This window comes from Stegostoma tigrinum, chromosome 24 (genome assembly GCF_030684315.1).
Source record: "Stegostoma tigrinum isolate sSteTig4 chromosome 24, sSteTig4.hap1, whole genome shotgun sequence".
Taxonomy (NCBI): Eukaryota; Metazoa; Chordata; class Chondrichthyes; order Orectolobiformes; family Stegostomatidae; genus Stegostoma; species Stegostoma tigrinum.
This window is the reverse complement of record NC_081377.1, coordinates 29,572,341-29,594,442: the sequence shown is the minus strand read 5'-3', so window position 1 is coordinate 29,594,442 and position 22,102 is coordinate 29,572,341. Positions and strand designations below refer to the sequence as shown.

General features: G+C 40.2%; 1 protein-coding gene across 1 annotated transcript; it reads left to right on the top strand.

Annotated features, from left to right (window-relative positions):
• The first annotated feature begins 2,246 nt into the window (after positions 1-2,246).
• LOC125465065 (stathmin-like) lies at positions 2,247-21,779 on the top strand. Its single transcript, XM_048558147.2, has 5 exons — positions 2,247-2,289; positions 6,253-6,333; positions 11,312-11,475; positions 12,761-12,952; positions 21,622-21,779. The coding sequence occupies exons 2-5, from the start codon at positions 6,321-6,323 to the stop codon at positions 21,682-21,684; spliced, it is 432 nt and encodes a 143-aa protein (XP_048414104.1). The 5' UTR covers positions 2,247-2,289; positions 6,253-6,320; the 3' UTR covers positions 21,685-21,779.
• Positions 21,780-22,102: the final 323 nt, after the last annotated feature.

The following is a 22,102-nucleotide window of genomic DNA, read 5'->3' as shown; positions in this document are numbered from 1 at the left end:
TCATTCAAATATTGCCTTGTCTCCCTGGTGTAATTGTCAACTCTGTGCTATCAAGAGTTGCACACGTAGTGGTAGTGCAATTGTGTACTTGATCCTGTGGAGATATGTGAAAGTGGGAGTGTTCTATTTGAACTTTTAGGTGAAAAACATCTCTTTATGGATTTGTGGGATCTTGACATGTACAATTTTTGCCTTGAGCATTTGGAAATCTGTCCATGATCATTGACAGTTACAAGTGTGGGGGAGGATTGGAGGTAAATGCTATAGAAATTCTACAACACTGATTTGAGCATGTTTTTCTTGCTAATAACATAATTACAATAGTTTGAATGTGGTCTACTTTTGGTAGACCTTTTTTGGGTACACAACCCTTTCTGGAATATACTTCAGTGTAATTGTACATCCTGGGTCAGAAATACCAAGATGATCTGACCAAGTTTTGGTTGGTCACTTTCTGTACACAAATGAAATGACCCTTTTTTAAACTCCAACCCCTCAAGTTACAAACATCTAACCTGCAGAAGGTCCCAGTCAGAAGAGTGCTAGACTGTAGAATGAGTAATTGAAATCTTGCAAGTGTGTACTGTATCATTCTTGTAACCACATGCAGCATTAATAAAATATTCCAGACACACATGCCCCCATTGGGGACCTCTGGGAGTGGTAGATCCCAAATCACGTTATCCCAAGTATGCTTCACAAGTCTCATTACTCACAAGCTCAAAATATTATTTTTTTGGGAGCCAGTCTATAGTGTATAAATTGATACTAACTTCAACTATCTGCCTAAGCAGCAGCTTGTTCAGTATATTGACTAATGTCCTGTTGTGAAAATCTTTCGATTTTCGTTTGCAAGGACTTGGGACCTTTTGGTTTTGTTATAAATGAAGTGGGTCTTGAAGGGCAGCATCTTGACCCTTTGAATTCTGGTTGTATGCTTCATCATAGCAATTAAGTTGTTATTGACATGCTAATCATTAGCTCTAGCATTCTTCAAACACCGTCTCATACTTGATCCTGAATTTCCAGGCACCCTGTCAAATTATTGCGCATTACGAATCAATGTTTACGTTTAATCAGGTTATGATAGCAATTTGTCTCTAGCTGTCCCTTTAATTATTGCAAGTAGGTATATTAAATGTTAATATAGGTGCAGAGTTGGACCATACCAAATCTTGCGCTAAGTTGTATCTCATAGAAACCCGTATAATTAAAATAGCGCTATCACCTCCATTTACCGTGAGCAACGTCACGGGTGTTCCAGCCGATGCCTTCAATATCATTAGTTAAGTGATTCACTGTTTTCCGTCTTTAGGCCAATTTTTATGGCCGTAGGAGGTTTTTGTTTTACTGTCTTCTTTCATTGTTTTAATATACCTAATACATTTTTCATTGCTGCGCTGCTTTTTGTGAAAGGTAATGATCAAGTTCCCTGAAAAGCACATTGTAGTGGGAATAACCCAAAAGTGCCAGGTATGGAAATTAAATCAAAGGCGATAGCGAATAAATGTGATGTTTAAGTTTTTAACAAAGTTACATCTTTGAAGAGCTGTTGAAGACATCTTTAAGGTTTTGTTTTAAATGATCGTTAAGTCGTTAATCGTTAGATGTCGACCGTTAGCCGTTGCCCACGAGACAGGTTTGAATGTAAAGAGGCGGAGCCTGCAGCGTGGCGCGCGATCCCGGGGGTGGCACCAGTAGCTGTTGAGCTGAGGTAAAGGGAGCATGTAGGAAGGGCAGCACCGAGTCACAGTTAGTGGTCGGTCTTCGGGCGGGTGAAAGTTATGACCTTTTTTTATATTGACTCTGACTCTGACCCTGATTCCCACGCACATCTTATGCCCCCTGTCTTTGGCTAGCGACCGGTTTCGCATTTTAAGGGGCCAACAAAAACTGGTGTCAGCAAACGTTGGTGTTTTGTGTATGTAACTGTATCAAGGTCCGTCTTCATTCTCCCACAGTCTTCGCTCAGTTGAATCCATTTTGGTGACCTGCATTAATAGTGGCCTTGGCTGCTCTTCAGTTTATCCGAAACCAACACAACTGGGCTAAGAGGTGGTGTGGAATTGGGGGCCGCTGTAATGCATCCTACAGCTGTGGGGATGGGTGAGGGCATTTTGTCTCTACCAGGCCTTCCAGGGATTTAAGGAATCCAAAACTTTTCCGAGCAGGTTTCTCTATTTGCCAAACCACTAATCTAAACATTAGCACTGTCTGGTATAAAACTAATAACCTGTTTTCTTTTTAGAAGTTGGTCTCTTTTCATTGACTGGCCCTAATTCTACCTTGGTAAGTGTGGATCAAATGTAAATGAGCTTATTTTGAAGCAACTTTCCTTGGAATGGAAGTGTACTGAAGATAGTTGAATTGGTGATATTTATTTGTTGAAAAATGGCTTTAGTTTGAAAGTGATAACTCTTATAAATCTATTTAATATACTATTTGCTGCTAGGGCTTTAATGTAGCATGATGTATTTGTATTAGTTGATAATTATTTAATACAACCTTTGGTTGTTCTCTTTCCCAAATGATCAAATATCTCTCCATCTACCAGCATGACAGATAATGATTTATATATTTTCTAGAACTACCTTGTAGCTTGTTTGTGAAATGAGGCTAGACTTGAAATGCATGGAGATGCTTCTCTACCATTTGTGTAACCTTTTTTTAAAAAAAAGTCTGTTTAACCCACAATCCTTTTCTTCCTGTGGTCTGAATGTTTTATTAACTTAAACAAACATTAACTAAAAAAATTACACTCTCTCCCCATGTAACCATTTTCAGCAGAAATATTCTCAACTGGAAAAGAAAATACTGATTTTTAAAAAGCTTAAAACCAAAACTGGCAATAGTGAAGTTTGTGAATATAAACTTTCAAAAGTGTTCAATGTCATACTTTTGTTAGCAAAACTGATGGATAAAAGGCATTGGAGCACCATAGATAGAAAATTGAGTATGAGTTTTTGAGTGGGAATGGCTCTTTGCACTGGAGACATATATACTTTGTTCTTTAAGGACTCAGTGCTGGGACCCCTGCTATTTTTGATATACACTGTTGATCTTGGGCTAAGGCATAATTTCGAAATTTGTATGTGCACTAACAGTGGGAAAGATAGTAATAGATGTCAAGAGGGCTTAGAATGGTGGATTGGATGGATCCTTGACAGACAAACTTATTTTAATTCAGAAAAGTGAGAAGTGATGTGCTTTGATAGAAAAGATGTCCCATTATAATATGCATTTTCTTTCGTTTTTTTTAAAGCAGATATAACAAAGAGAAACATGGATATGCTTGAGTGGAGCTCCTTTAAAGGTGTCAGGATAGGTTTAAAAAACAGTTAATGAAGAACATAGAATGCTGGACTTTAAGTAGAACCATAGAATACAAAGGCAAAGAAGTGCAACTATATAATATGCTGAGGACCCTCTGAAGTTGTGTGTCCACTTTAAGCACCATACTTGAGGTATGAAGATGAAGACTTTAGAAGTGTTACAGAAGTTACTTATTGAAATCATTCCAGCAATGAGGGATTCCAATTATGAGGATTGATTAGTGAGGCTGGATTTTTCTTGGAGATGAGAATGTTAAATGGTACTATAAAATAATAAACTTACCAAGTGTTTAGATAGAATACATCAAGAAACCTTTCGTAGGCCAAAGGATTAATGGTCAGAGGAAGCAGATTTGAAGTGAATGACAAAAGAGCAAGAACCTCCTCATCATAGAAGACTTGTTATTTTGGAATATATGGTACTAGTTTATAATACTCAGTGCTAGCAATAAGAGGAAAAGGTTTTTACTCACAAATGGCTAGAATTTGGAATGTGCTGCTGATGGGAAGGTGGAAAAAGTTTCAAAAAGCTACTTTTTGGAATGTTGATGTATGTTTGAACAATAAAATACTGCAAAGATGAGTAAAATATGGGAGAATGTGTCTAACTGTACTGCTGTTTAAAAGAGCAGGTAACAATAGATTCAGTGAACCAAATTAATTTGTTTTGTGGTGTACCTCTTAATTTTGTCTGTAATAAAATCAGAACAAGCAGGAAACTTGCTGCAGATCAGTAATATCTAGAGAGTGTAAGGACAAATTCATATCTGAAAAGGACAAATTGACATCAGTACTGCTTTGTGTTTTCCAACATTTCCCATCTTGTTGACAAGGAGAGGGTTGTTGTTTCAAGCTAAGGCACTTTATCTCTTATTTTCTATTTGTTTTTATTCTTATGGTGTAAATCTGTTACTTGATATTTCAACATGATAAATCAATAAAAATGAACATTTCAGTAAGTAGTGCTATCACAAAAGAGTTTCACTTTGTTTTTGTCCTTTTCCATTGTGACTAAATTGATAGTGTACTTCAGTAGTTGGGCAACTGTTCAGTTGTGAAGCTTGCAAGTTTTTTTGTTCTTCTACACTTATGGTTGTGGCTGTCTCATTCATGTGCAAGACTTGACTTGTTACCTTTTCAGTTCTTCAGAAATTCTATTCATTCAGTCTTTTTCTCTTCATTGAAAAAGCCTAGATGTGTTGAAGTAAGTGGTACTGGTTTATAAATCTCAGTACCAGTTATATATGTTAGTGGCAAAGGTGATTTTAGGAACCTGCTTGAAAGAAATGGCATGGTGTAGTGTGTATCTCGGACTAGTTGATTAATAGGAGAGTAATTAAATAAGTGGAATGAGGTCTGCCTCAGTTCTTTAAAAGAGCAGATAATAGATTCAATGAACAAAATTAATTCCTTCTGTGCTCTACCTTCTGATGCTGTCTGTAACAAAATCAGCAAACATAAACAGTTAGCATCTCATCAATGTGAACTTATGTTTTAAGATGAGCATTTTAAGACCATAGATGTTGCATGTGTTATAAACTATTTTTCTAGAAACCGCTGGATTGATTAGGTGGGGGGTACTGGTGTGCTTAAGTAGTGGGAGGGGCGAAACAGTATGACATTCACAGTCAAAAATTTCTGTTTGAGCATGGTCATTGTGGCCACCAAGAACTGTAGAAGAACACCCATGATTCACTGTGATTGGTGAAGACCAGCAGTAAAACAGAAGATTATATAGGATTACCAAAGTTGATTTCTGAACCATATCAATTTTTGTTCACAATCCACAAAAAAAGTACTAAGATAATTAGATCATGTCAACACTGTGTTAAATTTGTTCAAGTTTTCTTTTTATCCCCATTACAGAACCTGTAAAGAAAAATGTCTAAAACCAAAGCTTTCCACGAGTATCATTAACTCTTGTATTGTATTGTTTGCTGAATGTGTTCTTTTCCAGATGAGTGCAAGACGAATAAATTTGACAAAATGTGGTATTTTTTTCAGTGATATTCAAAGACTTTAACTATTGAATCATAGCCAGAGAATCACTTCTGAAGGTTCCCAAACCCACCCCCCCCCCCACAAAAAAAAGCCATGAACGGATAACCTCTGGAGTTCCCCAAACTTCTAAGAAATTGAGGCAAGAATGTAATCTGACCAATCAACCTTGCTTATCATTAAATTAAGTCATATTTCATCTACCTCTTCTCCCCCTTCCAAGAATATCTTGATATTGCTTGATTCTCTTGGTATCCAAAGATGGCAAGATGTCTTGAATGTATGTACTCAATGACTCAGCCATCCAAAACCCTCTGAGGTAGAAATTAGAGCTTACAATCCTTTGAGAGAAAACAATTAGTCTTCAGCTCTGCCTTAATATGGCTTACCCTTTAAGAGGTATTTATCCAAACAAGCCCTTTTAAGTGTTTATTTCAATGACATGCCTCTAATTTTCCAATTTCCATGGAATGTAAGTCCAATTTACTTGAATTCTGTTCATAACATAGTCGCTTCATCCCAGATATCAATCAAATGGACCTTTAATGTCTATAGTAATTATGCTGAAATGTGCACAGTAATCTAATTCTTCATCTCTGATATAGTGTATATTGATCTTGTTCAGTACCTTAGAATATTTTCCTGTTTTAAGGGAGCTCTTTAAATGCACATTCTTGAATGAATTTGGTACAATGCAACCACTGGATCAAGTGATGTTGGACTCAAAACAAACTGTTGAGTCCAACAGGTGCTGCTAGACCTGTTGAGTTTCTCTGCAATTTGTTTATATTAACGAGATCAAGCTCCAGTTTGTCGCAGCTTTGAGATAAGAATTTTGTTACTTTTTAGACAGTTAGATTTATAAAATGTTAGTGGCTTGGAATGACCATTTTAAAATTGCCATTATATGCTTATCCTACAGGTTTTATCTTTCTCATTGAGCATTTGTCCTAAGGTGTCCATTTTAGTTTCTGTTCCATTTTGTTGAACATGGCTTGCACTGGTAAGTGTTACCTTGATTTAATGCACATAGTTCTGGACATCTGGATGTCACACTGTGACTATGTGGTAACTTCTTTAGTGGGGATGCAGAGTAGAAAGGCAAGAGAAAAATTAAATGCAAAACTTGCACAAGGTGTAGTAATATGTGTTTGCATATCTGTCTGACAGCTTTTGCTCTTAACTTTTCATGTTTTTGTTTTTATCACCAGTCCAAAAGCTGCTTTCCTTGTCTGCAGTCATAAACTGACTTAGAACATAGAACAGTACAGCACAGTACAGGCCCTTCGGCCCACGATGTTGTGCTGACCTATTATCCTACGGAGATCAATCTACCTTGCATATCTTACATTTTGCTGTCTTCCATGTGCATACCCAAGAGTCACTTAAAAGCCTCAAGTATCTGACTCCACTACCACTGCCAGCAGCGCGTTCCACATGCCCACCACTCTGTGAAGAACCTACCCCTGACATCTCCCCTATACCTTCTTCCAATCACCTTAAAATTATGTCCCCTCATAATAGTCATTTTTGCCCTGGGAAAAGTCTCTGTCTGTATACTCTATCTATGCCGCTCATCATCTTGTAAACTTCTAACAAGTTACCTCTCATCCTCCTTCGCTCCAATGAAAAATGCCCTAGCTCCTTCAACCTTTCCTCGTAAGGCTTGCCCTTCAGTCCAGGCAGCATCATGGTAAATCTCCTTTGCACCCTCTCAAGTTTCCACATCTTTCCTATAATGACACGACCAGAACTGAACACAATATTCCAAGTGTGGTATAACCAGCACTTTGTAGAGCTGCAGCATAACCTCACGGTTCTTAAACTCAATTCACCTGCCATTGAAAGTCAGCACACGATATGCCTTCCTTACAACCCTATTAACTTGGGTAACAGCTTTGAGGGATCTGTGGAAGTGGACCCCACGATCCCTTAGTTCCTCAACACTGCCAAGAATCCTGCCATTAAGCTATATTCTGCATTTCAAGTTCAACCTTCCAAAATGAATCACTTCACACTTTTCTGGGTTGAATACCATCTGCCACTTCTTTGCCCAGCTCTGCATCCTGTCAATGTCCCATTGCAACCTACAACTGCCCTCCATGCATCCACTACTCCTCCAACCTTCGTGTCATCAGTAAACTTACTAACCCAACCTTCCACTTCCTCCTCCAATTCATTTTATAAAGATCACAAAGAGCAGGGTCCCAGAACAGATCCCTGCAGAACACCACTCATTACTGAGCTCGAGGCTGAATACTTACCATGTCTTACCACCCTCTGTTGGACAGCCAGTTTTGTATCCAGACAGCCACATTTTCTTGAATCCCATGCCTCCCCACTTTCTGAATAAACCTACCATGTAGAACCCTATGAAATGCCTTGCTAAAATCCATATACACCACATTTCTATTCTTCCTTTGTTTATCGTGAAGCTCTTTTTGAGGCTATTTTCACAAGCTCACAAGATGAGTTGATCTTGAACAGAATTAATAATATCAAATTCAGGTTTTTTTTAATGATTGTGAAAGATTGAGTGAGTGGTTTGGCTTTTAGGAACAAGAATGGACCATTCAGCCTTTGGAAGCTGTTCACTATTCAATCAGATCGTAGCTAATCTGCAGGCTAGTTTCATTTACTTGCCTGTCCCCATATTCGTAGATATAATATGATATCAGGAGAGATGGGAAGGAAACAGCAGTTTTGATTAAAGATTAAATTAGAATTCTGGAGAAAGAAACTTCCCTAGAATGCACAAACAGTATTTAATGAGAGGTAAGATGTTCTAGAGGTACCACCAACCAGCAGAAAAGATGGAAGATGGAAGATGAAATACTCGCAAGCAATTTACAGAAGTGCAAAAGTTACCAACCAATTGTAACGGATGGCCTAATTGTCCCTATATAGACTGTGATAACAATAGCATAAATCAGAGAAGGGGTAATGAGTTTCTAAAATTTATTCTAGGTAATGTTATATAATACAGTGTCACTTAAAATTGTGGCTCCCTTCCTGAAAATCGCAACTTTTAAGTGAAATGACTTGAAACTGCCATAGTTTGTTTTGTCATTCATGCATGGAATATGACTGGCTAATCTAACATTTATCATCCTTTCCTCATTGTTGAGGAGAAAATGTTGGTGAGCTGCTGCCTTGAACAGCTGCAATTGTCAGTGTAGGAACACCCACAGTACTGTTAAGAAGGGAGTTCCACAACTTTGACCCAGTAACAGTGAAAAGTCTGACATATAGTTCCAAATCAGGATAGCATGTGTCTTAGATGGGAACTTGCAGGTGATAGTGTTCCCATGCATTTGCCTTTTTATTACTGAGTGATAGAGATCACGGCTTTGGAAGCTGCTGTTGGAGGACCTTTATTGTCGTAGATAGCACGTACTGTGTGTCTGCGATGAAGTGGGTATATGGTGGATGCAATGGCATCAAGTGGGCTGCTTTGTCATGGGTGGTGTCATGCTTCTTCGCTATAATTGGAGTTGCGCATATCCAGGGAATTGGGGAATATTCTATCACACTCTAGACTTGTGGATGGTGGGCATTTTCTGGGGAGACAGATAATCATGCCTGAATTGTTGGCTTCTGATCTCTTGTTGCTACAGTATTTTTATGATTGGTTCAGTTCAGTTTCTTGTCAATTGTAATCCCCTGGATAATGTTAGTGGAGGATTCAGTGATGATAATTGCCATTGAATGTTAAGGAATGATGGCTAAATTCTCTCATTAGCGCTGGCCATCGTCTGGCACTTCCGTGATGCATATGTTACTTCTACCTTATTAGTCTAAGCCTGAATGTTATCCAGGTCTTAATGCAAATGGACGTAGACTGTTACAGGTACCTGAAGTGTCACGGCATTGAGCGTAGCACAACTATCCGCGAACTTCCCTAACTCTGACTTCATGTTGGAAGGAAGGTAGTAAGATCTTCCTTTTTGGTTTCCAAAAGAATCAAATGTTAAAACTGTATTTGGATTCTGTAGGCAGTTCTTTAACATTAACAAACAAACAAAGTATTATATCCAGCAGGTTCAAATACTTTACAATGCTGGATTCCTATGTAGTTGAATGAACTAACTTTTACAATTAAAAGCCTTCCCTTTCCTGCGTCCAAACTACTGTAGAGTTACTCTCCATGTGAAATGCATGGGCAAAAATGTCAGTCATTTTACAAACAATAAAATTATTCTAACAGTTCCAGTTTAGCAGTTCTGCAACTTTGGAACTTGCATTGTCACAATGAGCATCAGATCAAAGTTGGATCTTGAATCGAAACACTGATTTTAAAGTCAGAGAACGGGAGGTTCAGTGAACTGGTAGGTCAGGCGTTTAGAGATGCTGCAAGTCAGCAGGTTAGGCAGAAACGTTCTAAGTCACAGAATTGACAAGGCCACTTCAAAATGGCAGCAGTTGGGTTATGTGGAAAATGGCATTAAAATGAATCTGACATCATTAAGCAAGATCACAGGCCGCATCGTCCTATTGGCATCAAAGCTAAACAATGTTTAAAAAGAATCTACTCCAGATCAGTAAGTTTCCAGTCCCAGAGAAGGGGGGCATTGATGGATTTTTAAAAGTAATGGTTAGGTAATTTGTTTTGAATTTTTTTGCAGTAGCAGAGAGATTGATGAGAGCAATACGTTTAATATAGTGTGCATTGAATTTTAAAAGGCATTTGATAAAGTGCCATATAACAGGCTTCTCACAGAAGTTGAAGCTCATTGAATAAAATGGACAGTGGCAGCATGAATACAAAGGAGGTTGAGTGACAGGAAATGTATAGTGGTCATTTTTCAGACTGGAGGAAAGTATATTTTGGGGATTCCCTAAGCGCCAGTATTGAACCATTGCTTTTCTTCAGCCAAATTAATTACCTAGACTTGGGTGTGTAGGTCACAGTTTTAATTTATCATGATACAAAACTTGGATAAATTGTGAATGGTAAGCTGGTTTGCAATATACTTCAAAATGATATCGATAGTTGGAATGGGTGGACATGTATAAGATGAAATTGATTATATAGAAGTATGAGGTGATACATTTTGGGATGTTGCACAAGAAGAGGCAATATAAGTAAGGAATACAATTCTAAAAGATTCATCTTTTTATTTGCCTGTATCAGTCCCTTAATTTAGTATATTTGTTGAAATATTTGAGGTGTCAGGAACTATATAAATACAAATTGTTATCCAAAAAAAAAAGGCTTTAATGTTGTGCCTACTTTTATTTTTATGTCAGGGAGCAGGTCAACGAATAATGTAACAGTAAACATTGCAAAATGAAGCACACGGAGTGAGATAAGCCAGTTAGCATATAATGAGGCAGACTGTGATTAATTAAACAGATAAATTTTCATATACACCAATGCCTGCAGTTTTTGAACCCAACAATTCTTCCTTTTATACTTGCCTCTTAATGTTAAGCAATATTTTCTTTGCACTGTAACAAATTATGGTTAATATATACATTTAATAATTATATCAAAAGAGTGTTTGAAGCATCCAAAAATAAAATTACAGTTTTTGTTGGTTTTGGATTCCCGAAAGGAGGAAATAAGTTTCCATGTACCTACAAAGGGAAAGGGATTCAATAGGGTAAATTCCTCAGTTGGATGACTTCTCAGCCTTTTCAACTTGAGCAAATACAAGCAATATTTATGCATTTATTCCTTTTTAAGAATGCAGATTCATCAGAATTATACCAATGTAACCTTACCAAGGCCGAAGTTAATCTACCTCAAGGAAAAAAGTACCTGAGATTCAGTTTCTTTAGTTGTAAAATTTAACCCCTAATTACTGTGGCATTGTGTCATATAATATTATGTGAACTTTGCTGTTAGGGCTTTCTGACATTAATCTTGTTACTTGACCAGTTAAATACAGTTAATGTATTTAGAAGCTATATTGATCAAAATGGACTAGAGTTAATGCTACCATGCCATTTTAAAAAAAATATATAACTCATTTCAGACATTAAAGTAAAAGAACTAGACAAGCGTTCTTCAGGCCAAGCTTTTGAGATTATTCTGAGCCCCACAGCTGAAACCATTCCAGAATTTCCTCTCTCTCCCAAGAAAGATCGGTCACTTGAAGATCTTCAAAAAAAAATGGAAGCAGCAGAGAACAGACGAAAGGTACTTAAAACGAATATGAGTATAGTATGAACTATGTGGTACTTCAAAGTGTATCAGATAAAGGGCCCTTTTGACTAGCTAACACACACTGCCTACATTGATAGATGTGTTCCTTCTGGATTGTCAGTAGTGAGCAGTAGTTACTTACTTTAGATACTGAGCAATGCTCCTATGCTTTGCCGTTCTGATTTTGAATGCCGAAAATTAAAACTGGAGAAATATGTTGTTTACAACATTTCTTGAGAGCTATAACAATCATCATGTATAGTGAAGTTCAAATGGAGAATAAACCTAAGTTACCCCAAGCTTGTGGAGCAATCTAGTGTTTGGAGATAGTAGGATCTAGTGTTTATCTTGGTTTTGCAGTTGCATCATCCTTGAAAAGTACTGAGCAGGAGATTGCTGTGATTTTGAGGCTGGAGGAACTAAACCAATGTTTCCTGAAATGATTGTGTACACATTTGGTAGTTACTAAATGAGAATTTGTCTTTTTGTTCTGGGCTGGCTAGAATTAAACAAATTTTTGAATTTTCAAAAGAAAGTCTTGTCTTGCAGCAGGGATAATGGGAACTGCAGATGCTGGAGAATCCAAGATAATAAAGTGTGAAGCTGGATGAACACAGCAGGCCAAGCAGCATCTCAGGAGCACAAAAGCTGACATTTCGGGCCTGAAGGGTCTCGGCCCGAAACATCAGCTTTTGTGCTCCTGAGATGTTGCTTGGCCTGCTGTGTTCATCCAGCTTCACACTTTATTATCTTGTATTGCAGCACTGTGCATTCTGTAGAATGGGTGTGAGGCTTTTTTTTAAACATTTAACAACTGGGCCAGTGTATAATGTGCTCAGATTCTCATTTTGTGTAATTTTAAGTAAAAAATAAATTTGTTACAATCAGTATTAAAAGTTCATGGTATTAAAATGAAGAAGCCATGTAATTATTTTTGAGATCCTTTTTGATGTTTGAAGAATTTGGCCCAAAACGTTAACCTAACTTTTTATTGACGTGTATATTTCCTACAATTCTGACCTTTTATTAATATTATATTTAGAGGTGGAACAATAGTGTAATGGAACAATTATTAGTTGCCTTCGCAAAATCTGTTTTTGCCAGAAGACTTCCACAGACAGCTATCTTTTTTTTCAAATGGTTTCTGTTAAGGTTCAAACTATATTTTTCTTTGCAAAAATATTTGGTACCAGAATGTAACTTGCATATCTGAATATATCAAACTAGCCTTGTGGTATTGATGCCCAGTTGAATAATTTATTCTCTGTTCTTTTCCTAGTCACATGAAGCAGAAGTTCTGAAACAGTTGGCTGAGAAACAAGAGCACGTAAAGGAAGTGCTTCAGAGAGCTATTGAAGAAAATACCAAATTCAGCAAAATGGCAGAAGAAAGACTGATCTCCAAAATGGAACTTATTAAGGAGAACCGTGAGGCTCAATTAGCTGCTAAGCTGGAGCGTCTACGTGAAAAGGCAAGTTAACTTTAACACCCTTTACGTAGTCAAGGTGAAATCCAAAATGACTTTCCTCTGTGGGTTAACACTAGAACTTTTACTATTCAGTTTTGTTACTCTTACTCCTCTTTAGGTCAGACTGGTGAAAGCCATAGTCCCATAGGTGCCTGAATTCCTCCAAGTTAGATATCTAACTCGCTAGTTTTCAAAAGTCTAGACCAGAATTGGCAAATCTTTTTTGCATGGAGGTGTGACATTGTTTTTCTTCTTCTCATGCATTACAGATGGGAAGGCTGAAGGACAAATTTCAGAAAGATAAGGTTTATCACAACAGTAAATGAATTTCAGAAAAACATTCTAAAGCAATAAATCAATAATTTTATAAATGATAATTAATTTTAAAAATGACTTCAACTATCTCAAGTAACAGAATTGACTAATAAATCCTCTCTTGACTTTCAATTAAGTAGCAGAGCTACGGAAAGATAGAATACGTCCCAAGTCCTGATTGTCAGTGGCCAGGTGGGGTCAAGGATCCAGCTAAGCAGTTGTATTTAACCAACCCAAACGTGTTTGTCTGTGATGCATGCACACTCTGAGCTGAGCTAGGCAGTGTTCATATGAAAATGAGACCCAGTTGATCGCCTTTCAGCATTCTTTTCCCAACTGTCTATTCTGACACATTTTTGGAGATGGAAGAAAAGGAGGGCAGGTCTGAATGTGCTTCCAGCTCACTATCAGTCTTAGGCCTCACATGCTGTCCGTTTCCACTTGCGTGCACAGGTTTTCTCTTGCTCTCGCTCTCACACGCTCCCTCCCTCACATGCATGCGCACACCCTTACTCATGCTTTGTCCCACATCATCACAAATACCCTCCGCCCTTGCCCGGTCAGCCCCACCCCCTCCCTCACCATAAGTGGGGGCCCACCCTGCCATTTCACAGGCCCTCAGGATTTGGGCACAGCATTTGACCGAAGAGAATCTTGTCGTCTCCACAGCTGGCTCCGCAACACAGACCCTGTTTCCCTCAAATCACCTGACAACATGAAACATATTTGCCCAACACTGGAAGGTCTGAGCCAATTTCACCACCTATACCAGCATGCGTGCTTGCTATCTTTCTGCCCAGCAGACCTGCTTTTGCTGCTGCTGGTTTGTAGTTCTCTGGCTTAATTATGCTTCTCGCATTCATGTATTTTGCGGCTCTTTCAATCAGAGACTGTGTTTCTCCAATCTAACCAGAGAAAGGGCCTCTGATTGAAAGCACACTTCTTATAGAACATTCTGTATTCACTTTCTGCGTTTAGAAGTTTGGTGGTGGACTTACTGGACAAGACTGGTCTTGACAGTGAGGGCTGACAGCTTACTGAACCCTAAGATAATAAAATGTGAGGCTGGATGAACACAGCAGGCCAAGCAGCATCTCAGGAGCACAAAAGCTGACGTTTCGGGCCTAGACCCTTCATCAGAGAGGGGGATGGGGAGAGGGAACTGGAATAAATAGGGAGAGAAGGGGAGGCGGACCGAAGATGGAGAGTAAAGAAGATAGGTGGAGAGAGTATAGGTGGGGAGGTAGGGAGGGGATAGGTCAGTCCAGGGAAGACGGACAGGTCAAGGAGGTGGGATGAGGTTAGTAGGTAGCTGGGGGTGCTGCTTGGGGTGGGAGGAAGGGATGGGTGAGAGGAAGAACCGGTTAGGGAGGCAGAGACAGGTTGGACTGGTTTTGGGATGCAGTGGGTGGGGGGGAAGAGCTGGGCTGGTTGTGTGGTGCAGTGGGGGGAGGGGACAAACTGGGCTGGTTTAGGGATGCAGTAGGGGAAGGGGAGATTTTGAAACTGGTGAAGTCCACATTGATACCATTAGGCTGCAGGGTTCCCAGGCGGAATATGAGTTGCTGTTCCTGCAACCTTCGGGTGGCATCATTGTGGCAGTGCAGGAGGCCCATGACGGACATGTCATCTAGAGAATGGGAGGGGGAGTGGAAATGGTTTGCGACTGGGAGGTGCAGTTGTTTGTTGCGAACTGAGCGGAGGTGTTCTGCAAAGCGGTCCCCAAGCCTCCGCTTGGTTTCCCCAATGTAGAGGAAGCCGCACCGGGTACAGTGGATGCAGCATACCACATTGGCAGATGTGCAGGTGAACCTCTGCTTCATGTGGAATGTCATCTTGGGGCCTGGGATAGGGGTGAGGGAGGAGGTGTGGGGGCAAGTGTAGCATTTCCTGCGGTTGCAGGGGAAGGTGCCGGGTGTGGTGGGGTTGGAGGGCAGTGTGGAGCGAACAAGGGAGTCACGGAGAGAGTGGTCTCTCCGAAAAGCAGACAGGGATGGGGATGGAAAAATGTCTTGGGTGGTGGGGTCGGATTGTAAATGGCGGAAGTGTCGGAGGATGGTGCGTTGTATCCGGAGGTTGGTAGGGTGGTGTGTGAGAACGAGGGGGATCCTCTTAGGGTGGTTGTGGCGGGTGCGGGGTGTGAGGGATGTGTTGCGGGAAATACGGGAGACTCGGTCAAGGGCGTTCTCGACCACTGTGGGGGGAAAGTTGCGGCCCTTAAAGAACTTGGACATCTGTGATGTGCGGGAGTGGAATGTCTTATCGTGGGAGCAGATGCGGTGGAGGCGGAGGAATTGGGAATAGGGGATAAAATTTTTGCAGGAGGGTGGGTGGGAGGAGGTGTATTCTAGGTAGCTGTGGGAGTCGGTGGGCTTGAAATGGACATCAGTTACAAGCTGGTTGCCTGAGATGGAAACTGAGAGGTCCAGGAAGGTGAGGGATGTGCTGGAGATGGCCCAGGTGAACTGAAGGTTGGGGTGGAAGGTGTTGGTGAAGTGGATGAACTGTTTGAGCTCCTCTGGGGAGCAAGAGGCGGCGCCGATACAGTCATCAATATACTGGAGGAAGAGGTGGGGTTTGGGGCCTGTTTCGCCATTTACAATCCGACCCCACCACCCAAGACATTTTTCCATCCCCACCCCTGTCTGCTTTCCGGAGAGACCACTCTCTCCGTGACTCCCTTGTTCGCTCCACACTGCCCTCCAATCCCACCACACCCGGCACCTTCCCCTGCAACCGCAGGAAATGCTACACTTGCCCCCACACTTCCTCCCTCGCCCCTATCCCAGGCCCCAAGATGACATTCCACATTAAGCAGAGGTTCACCTGCACATCTGCCAATGTGGTATACTGCATCCACTGTACCCGGACTTCACCAGTTTCAAAATCTCCCCTTCCCCTACTGCATCCCTAAACCAGTCCAGTTTGTCTCCTCCCCCCACTGCACCACACAACCAGCCCAGCTCTTCCCCTCCCACCCACTGCATCCCAAAACCAGTCCAACCTGTCTCTGCCTTCCTAACCGGTTCTTCCTCTCACCCATCCCTTCTTCCCACCCCAAGCCGCACCCCCATCTACCTACTAACCTAATCCCACCTCCTTGACCTGTCCGTCTTCCCTGGACTGACCTATCCCCTCCCTACCTCCCCACCTATTCTCTCTCCACCTATCTTCTTTACTCTCCATCTTCGGTCCGCCTCCCCCTCTCTCCCTATTTATTCCAGTTCCCTCTCCCCATCCCCCTCTCTGATGAAGGGTCTAGGCCCGAAACGTCAGCTTTTGTGCTCCTGAGATGCTGCTTGGCCTGCTGTGTTCATCCAGCCTCACATTTTATTATCTTGGAATTCTCCAGCATCTGCAGTTCCCATTATCTCAGCTTACTGAACCCTGATGGGTTAATGAAGCTAAATGTGTTCCTGTCCATAACTGCCATTTTCAGTGCATTTCATCCATGGCAACAGAAGCATTGTGCATATGTTGAACCTTGTGGTCAGAGCCAGTGCCATGTGGTTCATTTACCTATTGCGTTATTGAGACAACCTGTTGGAAAATGCCAATGTAAGTCAACATGGTAAGTCTTACCCAAGTGCTCTTACTTACAGATCTGTAGTTTATCAATCACAGTAGATAATGATGATTCTGGAGATCTTGAAACTCTATTCGGAATATCAAAACACTTTCTGAAGAAGTAAAATGTTGCGGTAAAGTTCTGAACAGATTTTCTGTAATACAATAGACAGTGTTGCTCAGCATACTGGAGGAAAGGTATTAGGTTTGAGAAGATGTAATATGGGGCAACTAAGGTGATACAGAATTTAGAAACTTGAGAAAAGTTGTCATTTACTCTTGGGATAAGCGGATTGTAAATTGATCCTACTACTTACATTGCAGATTTCAGAAGCTGGGGCATGGTTTATATTAAGTAAACATGGAGTTCAAAAGAACTATTTTTCACAAAGATAGATCTTTCTTTCAGAAAAATGAAGGGCACTGCAACAAATCAATCCAAGGAAAATGTGGCCAAATATCTCTACCTAAGATGTGGAAAGGCCCGTATTATTTGGAGTTTGAAGAGTCATAGGTGATTTAATTGAAATGTGAGATCCTGAGGGGATTTCACTGGGTGGATGTTTAAAGGATGTTTCCTCTTGTGGGAGAATTGAACCAGGGGTCAATTTCAAAATAAAGGGGTTCCTCATTTAAGACAGCAATGAGGAAACTTTTTTTCCTTCAGAGGCTTATGAATTTGGTATTACTTTCCTCAAAAGGTAGTGGATCTTTCTAAGTTTATAAGGGAGAGGCAGATAGATTCTTGATAATCAAGGAGATGAAAGATTATCAGGGATATGTAGGAATGTAGAGTTGAGGTTAAACTCAGATTGGCCATGTGCTTAATGTTGAGCAGACATGAAGGGCTGAGTGGTCTACTCTTGTTCCTTGTTTGTGTGCTAATGTGTAGATTTTGGTCTACGTCTCAACCAGAAACACAATTAAAACCTATTGGGTGATTAGAAATGCATTTAAATTGTTTTAACCTATCTACCAACAAAAATAAAGCTGAGCAATGTGGGGTTACATCTGCTCATGCCTAACAAAATGATGATTTTTGGAAACTTTATGGTGAATGAGCAGTAAGTTTGTTATTGAAAGGACAAATGGTAGCAGTGTCCCTATTCATGCTGACTGCAGGTAGTTCATTTCTGTGAAAAGGCTGATGTTGGTATATTGATGAGCTTGTGATGTCAGCTGTCAGTTTTTAAGCTTGGTTGCAAGTTGCTGGAGGAACTTTCAGTCGCTCAGTTGATGTGCTTTAGAAATATAAACAAGTATAATTGCTGCATTCAAACTAAATAACTTCCAACACAATCTAATTGAAGCACTCGAGAACCAGAAATACCATTTTTGTGCTTAGTTCAATCTTGTGTTCAATCAATGTGTATCTCATGTCAAACATTGTTTTTTTTTCCCCCCACTGTTTCTTAATGTGTGCAGGGGAGCTAGCAAGGCCAAAGTTATTTGACTGTCATTACGTTGATAAACTTAGATACCTTCTTTGTTGATTTGAGAGTACACATTTAGCTAAACTTTTCAGCAATGCACTGCTACAAATTGCGAAATACAAGTCACTAGCTTATTAACAATGCAAATACGAGCCAACTTTTTTTTGGTGGGCAGTCATTTTTCGAAAGTGAACAAAGATATTGTCTTGAGTATTGGCAGGTTTGAGGAAAACCCTACAGTCATTTCATGTTGCTTTGGAACCAAACGTTTGAAACAGAAGGGATTCAAATTGATTTCTTTTTGAGTATGAGTTCTGTTTCTGTTAGCTCCCAAGCCCAAATGCGAAAGCGCCTGGTTTTTTCATGGCTAGTTTGGGAAACTTAGCTGAAGAAACATTGTAGTGTTCACCACTGGACTTCACCTCTGAAGTCTCAAATATCTGTCATTAAAACTGCGTCTTTAGTTAATTTTTTTTTCCCTTTTAAATTGAAGGCAGTTTGTACTCTTTTTGCATTTTTCTTCTGGATGACAGCAGCCCTTTTCAGTACTTATCTTTAGTTGATGCTGTCAGCAACAACACTGATCAATGTTCTGGATGTGAGTTTGCTCGCTGAGCTGGAAGGTCGTTTTCAGACGTTTCGTCACCATTCTAGGTAACATCATCAGTGAGCCTCCAGTGAAGTGCTGGTGTTATGCCCCATTTTCTATTTATCTGTTTAGGTTTCCTTGGGTTGGTGATGTCATTTCCAGTTCTTTTTCTCAGAGGATGGTAGATTGATTTGGAGCCTATATCTTTGTTGATGGAGTTCCGGTTGGAATGCCATGCTTCTAGGAATTCTCATGCATGTCTCTGTTTGTCTTGTCCTAGGATGGATGTGTTGTCCCAATCAAAGTGGTGCCCTTCCTCATCTGTATGTAAAATACTAGTCATAGTGGATCATGTCTTTTTGTGGCTAGTTGATGTTCGTGTATTCTGGTGGCTAGCTTTCTGCCTGTTTGTCCAGTGTAGTGTTTGTCACAGTTCTTGCAAGGTATTTTGTAAATTACGTTCATTTTGCTTGTTGTCTGTATAGGGTCTTTTAAGTTCATTAGCTGCAGTTTGTGTGTTGGTGGGTTTGTGGGCTACCGTGAAGCCAAAAGGTTTGAGTAGTCTGGCAGTCATTTCCGAAATGTCTTTGATGTAGGGGAGAGTGGTTATGGTTTCTGGGTATGTTTTGTCCGTTTGTTTGGGTTTGTTGCTGAGAAGTCGGCGGACTGTGTTCATTGGATACCCGTTCTTTTTGAATATGCTGTACAGGTGATTTTCTTCTGCGCTTCGTAGTTCCTCTGTGCTGCAGCTTGTGGTGGCTCGTTGGAATAATGTTCTAATGCAGCTTCGTTTGTGGGTGTTGGGATGGTTGCTCCTGTAGTTCAGAATTTGGTCCGTATGTGTCGTTTTCCTGTAGATGCTGGTTTGAAGTTCCCCATCGGCTGTTCGCTCTACTGTGATATCTAGGAATGGCAGTTTGTTGTTGTTTTCCTCCTCTTTTGTGAATGTTATGCCAGTAAGGGTATTATTGATGGCCTTGAAAGTTTTTTGTTCAGTGATGACAAAGGTGTCATCCATGTAACGGACCTAAAGTTTGGGTTGGATGATTGGCAGAGCTGTTTGTTCGAGTCTCTGCATTACTGGCTCTGCTAAGAGCCCTGATATCGGAGATCCCATGGGTGTTCTGTTGGTTTGTCTGTAGGGTTTTGTTGTTGAAGGTGAAGTGGGTGGTAAGGCATAGGTCCACTAGCTTGATGTCCTTGCTGATGAGGTTGGTGGTGTCTGGTGTGTGTGTCTTTGGTTTTTCTAATAGTGTAGTCAGTGTTTCTTTGGCCAGGTTGTTGTCGGACCAAATTCTGAACTACAGGAGCAACCATCCCAACACCCACAAACGAAGCTGCATTAGAACATTATTCCAACGAGCCACCACACGCTGTAGCACAGAGGAACTACGAAGAGCAGAAGAAAATCACCTGTACAGCATATTCAAAAAGAATGGGTACCCAATGAACACAGTCAACCGATTTCTCAGCAGCAAACCCAAACAAACAGACAAAACGGGCCCAGAAACCCCTCTGATGAAGGGTCTAGGCCCGAAACGTCAGCATTTGTGCTCCTGAGATGCTGCTTGGCCTGCTGTGTTCATCCAGGTTCACACTTTGTTATCTTGGATTCTCCAGCATCTGCAGTTCCCATTATTCCAGAAACCATAACCACTCTTCCCTACATCAAACACATTTCCGAAATGACTGCCAGACTACTCGGACCTCTTGGCATCAGAGTAGCCCACAAACCCACCAACACACTAAAACAGCAGCTAATGAACTTAAAAGACCCTATATAGACAACAAGCAAACTGAACGTCATTTACAAAATACCTTGCAAGAACTGTGACAAACACTACGTTGGACAAACGGGCAGAAAGCTAGCCACTAGGATACACGAACATCAACTACAAAAAGACATGATCCACTATGACTAGTATCCTTACATACAGATGAGGAAGGACACCACTTTGATTGGGACAACACATCCATCCTAGGACAAGCCAAACAGAGACATGCATGAGAATTCCTAAAAGCATGGCATTCCAACCGGAACTCCATCAACAAACACACAGGCTCCAAATCAATCTACCATCCTCTGAGAAAAAGAACAGGAAATGACATCACCAACCCAAGGAAAACCTAAACAGATAAATAGAAAGTGGGACATAACACCAGCACTTCACTGGAGGCTCACTGATGATGTTACCTAGAATGGTGACGAAACGTCTGAAAACGACCTTCCAGCTCAGCGAGCAAACTCACGTCCAGAACCTCAACCTGAGCTACAAATCTTCTCAACTCGCTAACTGATCAATGTGTTAATGATGACGTTCCTATAAATTGTTGTTTTAAATAGTTTGAAGAGCCTTTAAGTCAGACATAATTACCAGTATGTTGCATATTGAAACTTGTTGGCTGTAAATGGGTAAAGAAAATTAAATATTAAAATCTTCTGGGTAGCTTTTAATGTTTCCTGTGTTGAAGAGTATGTTTGCGCTGAAAGCCCTCCCTCAATTATCCTGCAATAATTAGTTGATGAATGAGAAAAATGCTTAAATCACACATTAACCAAACAGACCGCTTGACAATTGGCTACTTTTCAAAAGCAGTTATTCTTATTTATGTAAACAAATGTTGGGTAGTTAATTGACTTTAATGTGATTATGCAGCACCAGTTCAAAACTAGTTTTGATCTATTTACACATGATTGTTTAGAAACTGTTCTCTGCTGCATTAGTACATGTGTTAAATAATGATCTAATTTTTTTTGTATAATTTAGGACAAACACTTGGAGGAAGTGAGAAAGAATAGAGAAAGCAAAGAAAGTGAAGAAATTATTTAATCTTTTCTGAAAGTGAGGGTTTTCAAAAGTACTGGTTTTGAAGAAAATTAAACTCAATGTGTTGAACAAAACTCTCTTAGAATGCTTTAAGCACCTGTAACCAGGAATTATACACTCTTGAATGGAGTAATTGGGATGGGGCGGGTGAGGGAAGGGTGGAGAAAGGAAAACTTGTAGTATTAAGTTCTACCTTTGCTAGTCATTTCAAATATTACAGCTGTTTGTATTTTTTTGTATTGCTGGTATGAAATAGAGTCTAAAACGGAAAGAAATTCAGCAGTTTTCACCTTATTCCTCCAGTAATAGCTGCATGTATTAAAAGTTCAAATTTTAGTCCCACTGTGTAAGTTGTCCAAGCATGCCTAAACTTTATCTTTTAATAAAACTACATTAATTACTGTCAGTGTCTAAGCACTTA

Bases quoted from the DNA above. Each gene is read 5' to 3' on its own strand.
- LOC125465065 (XM_048558147.2), top strand. The intron at 11,476-12,760 runs GTACTTAAAACG...TTCTTTTCCTAG, and splicing joins CAGCAGAGAACAGACGAAAG to TCACATGAAGCAGAAGTTCT. The intron at 12,953-21,621 runs GCAAGTTAACTT...TGTATAATTTAG, and splicing joins TGGAGCGTCTACGTGAAAAG to GACAAACACTTGGAGGAAGT.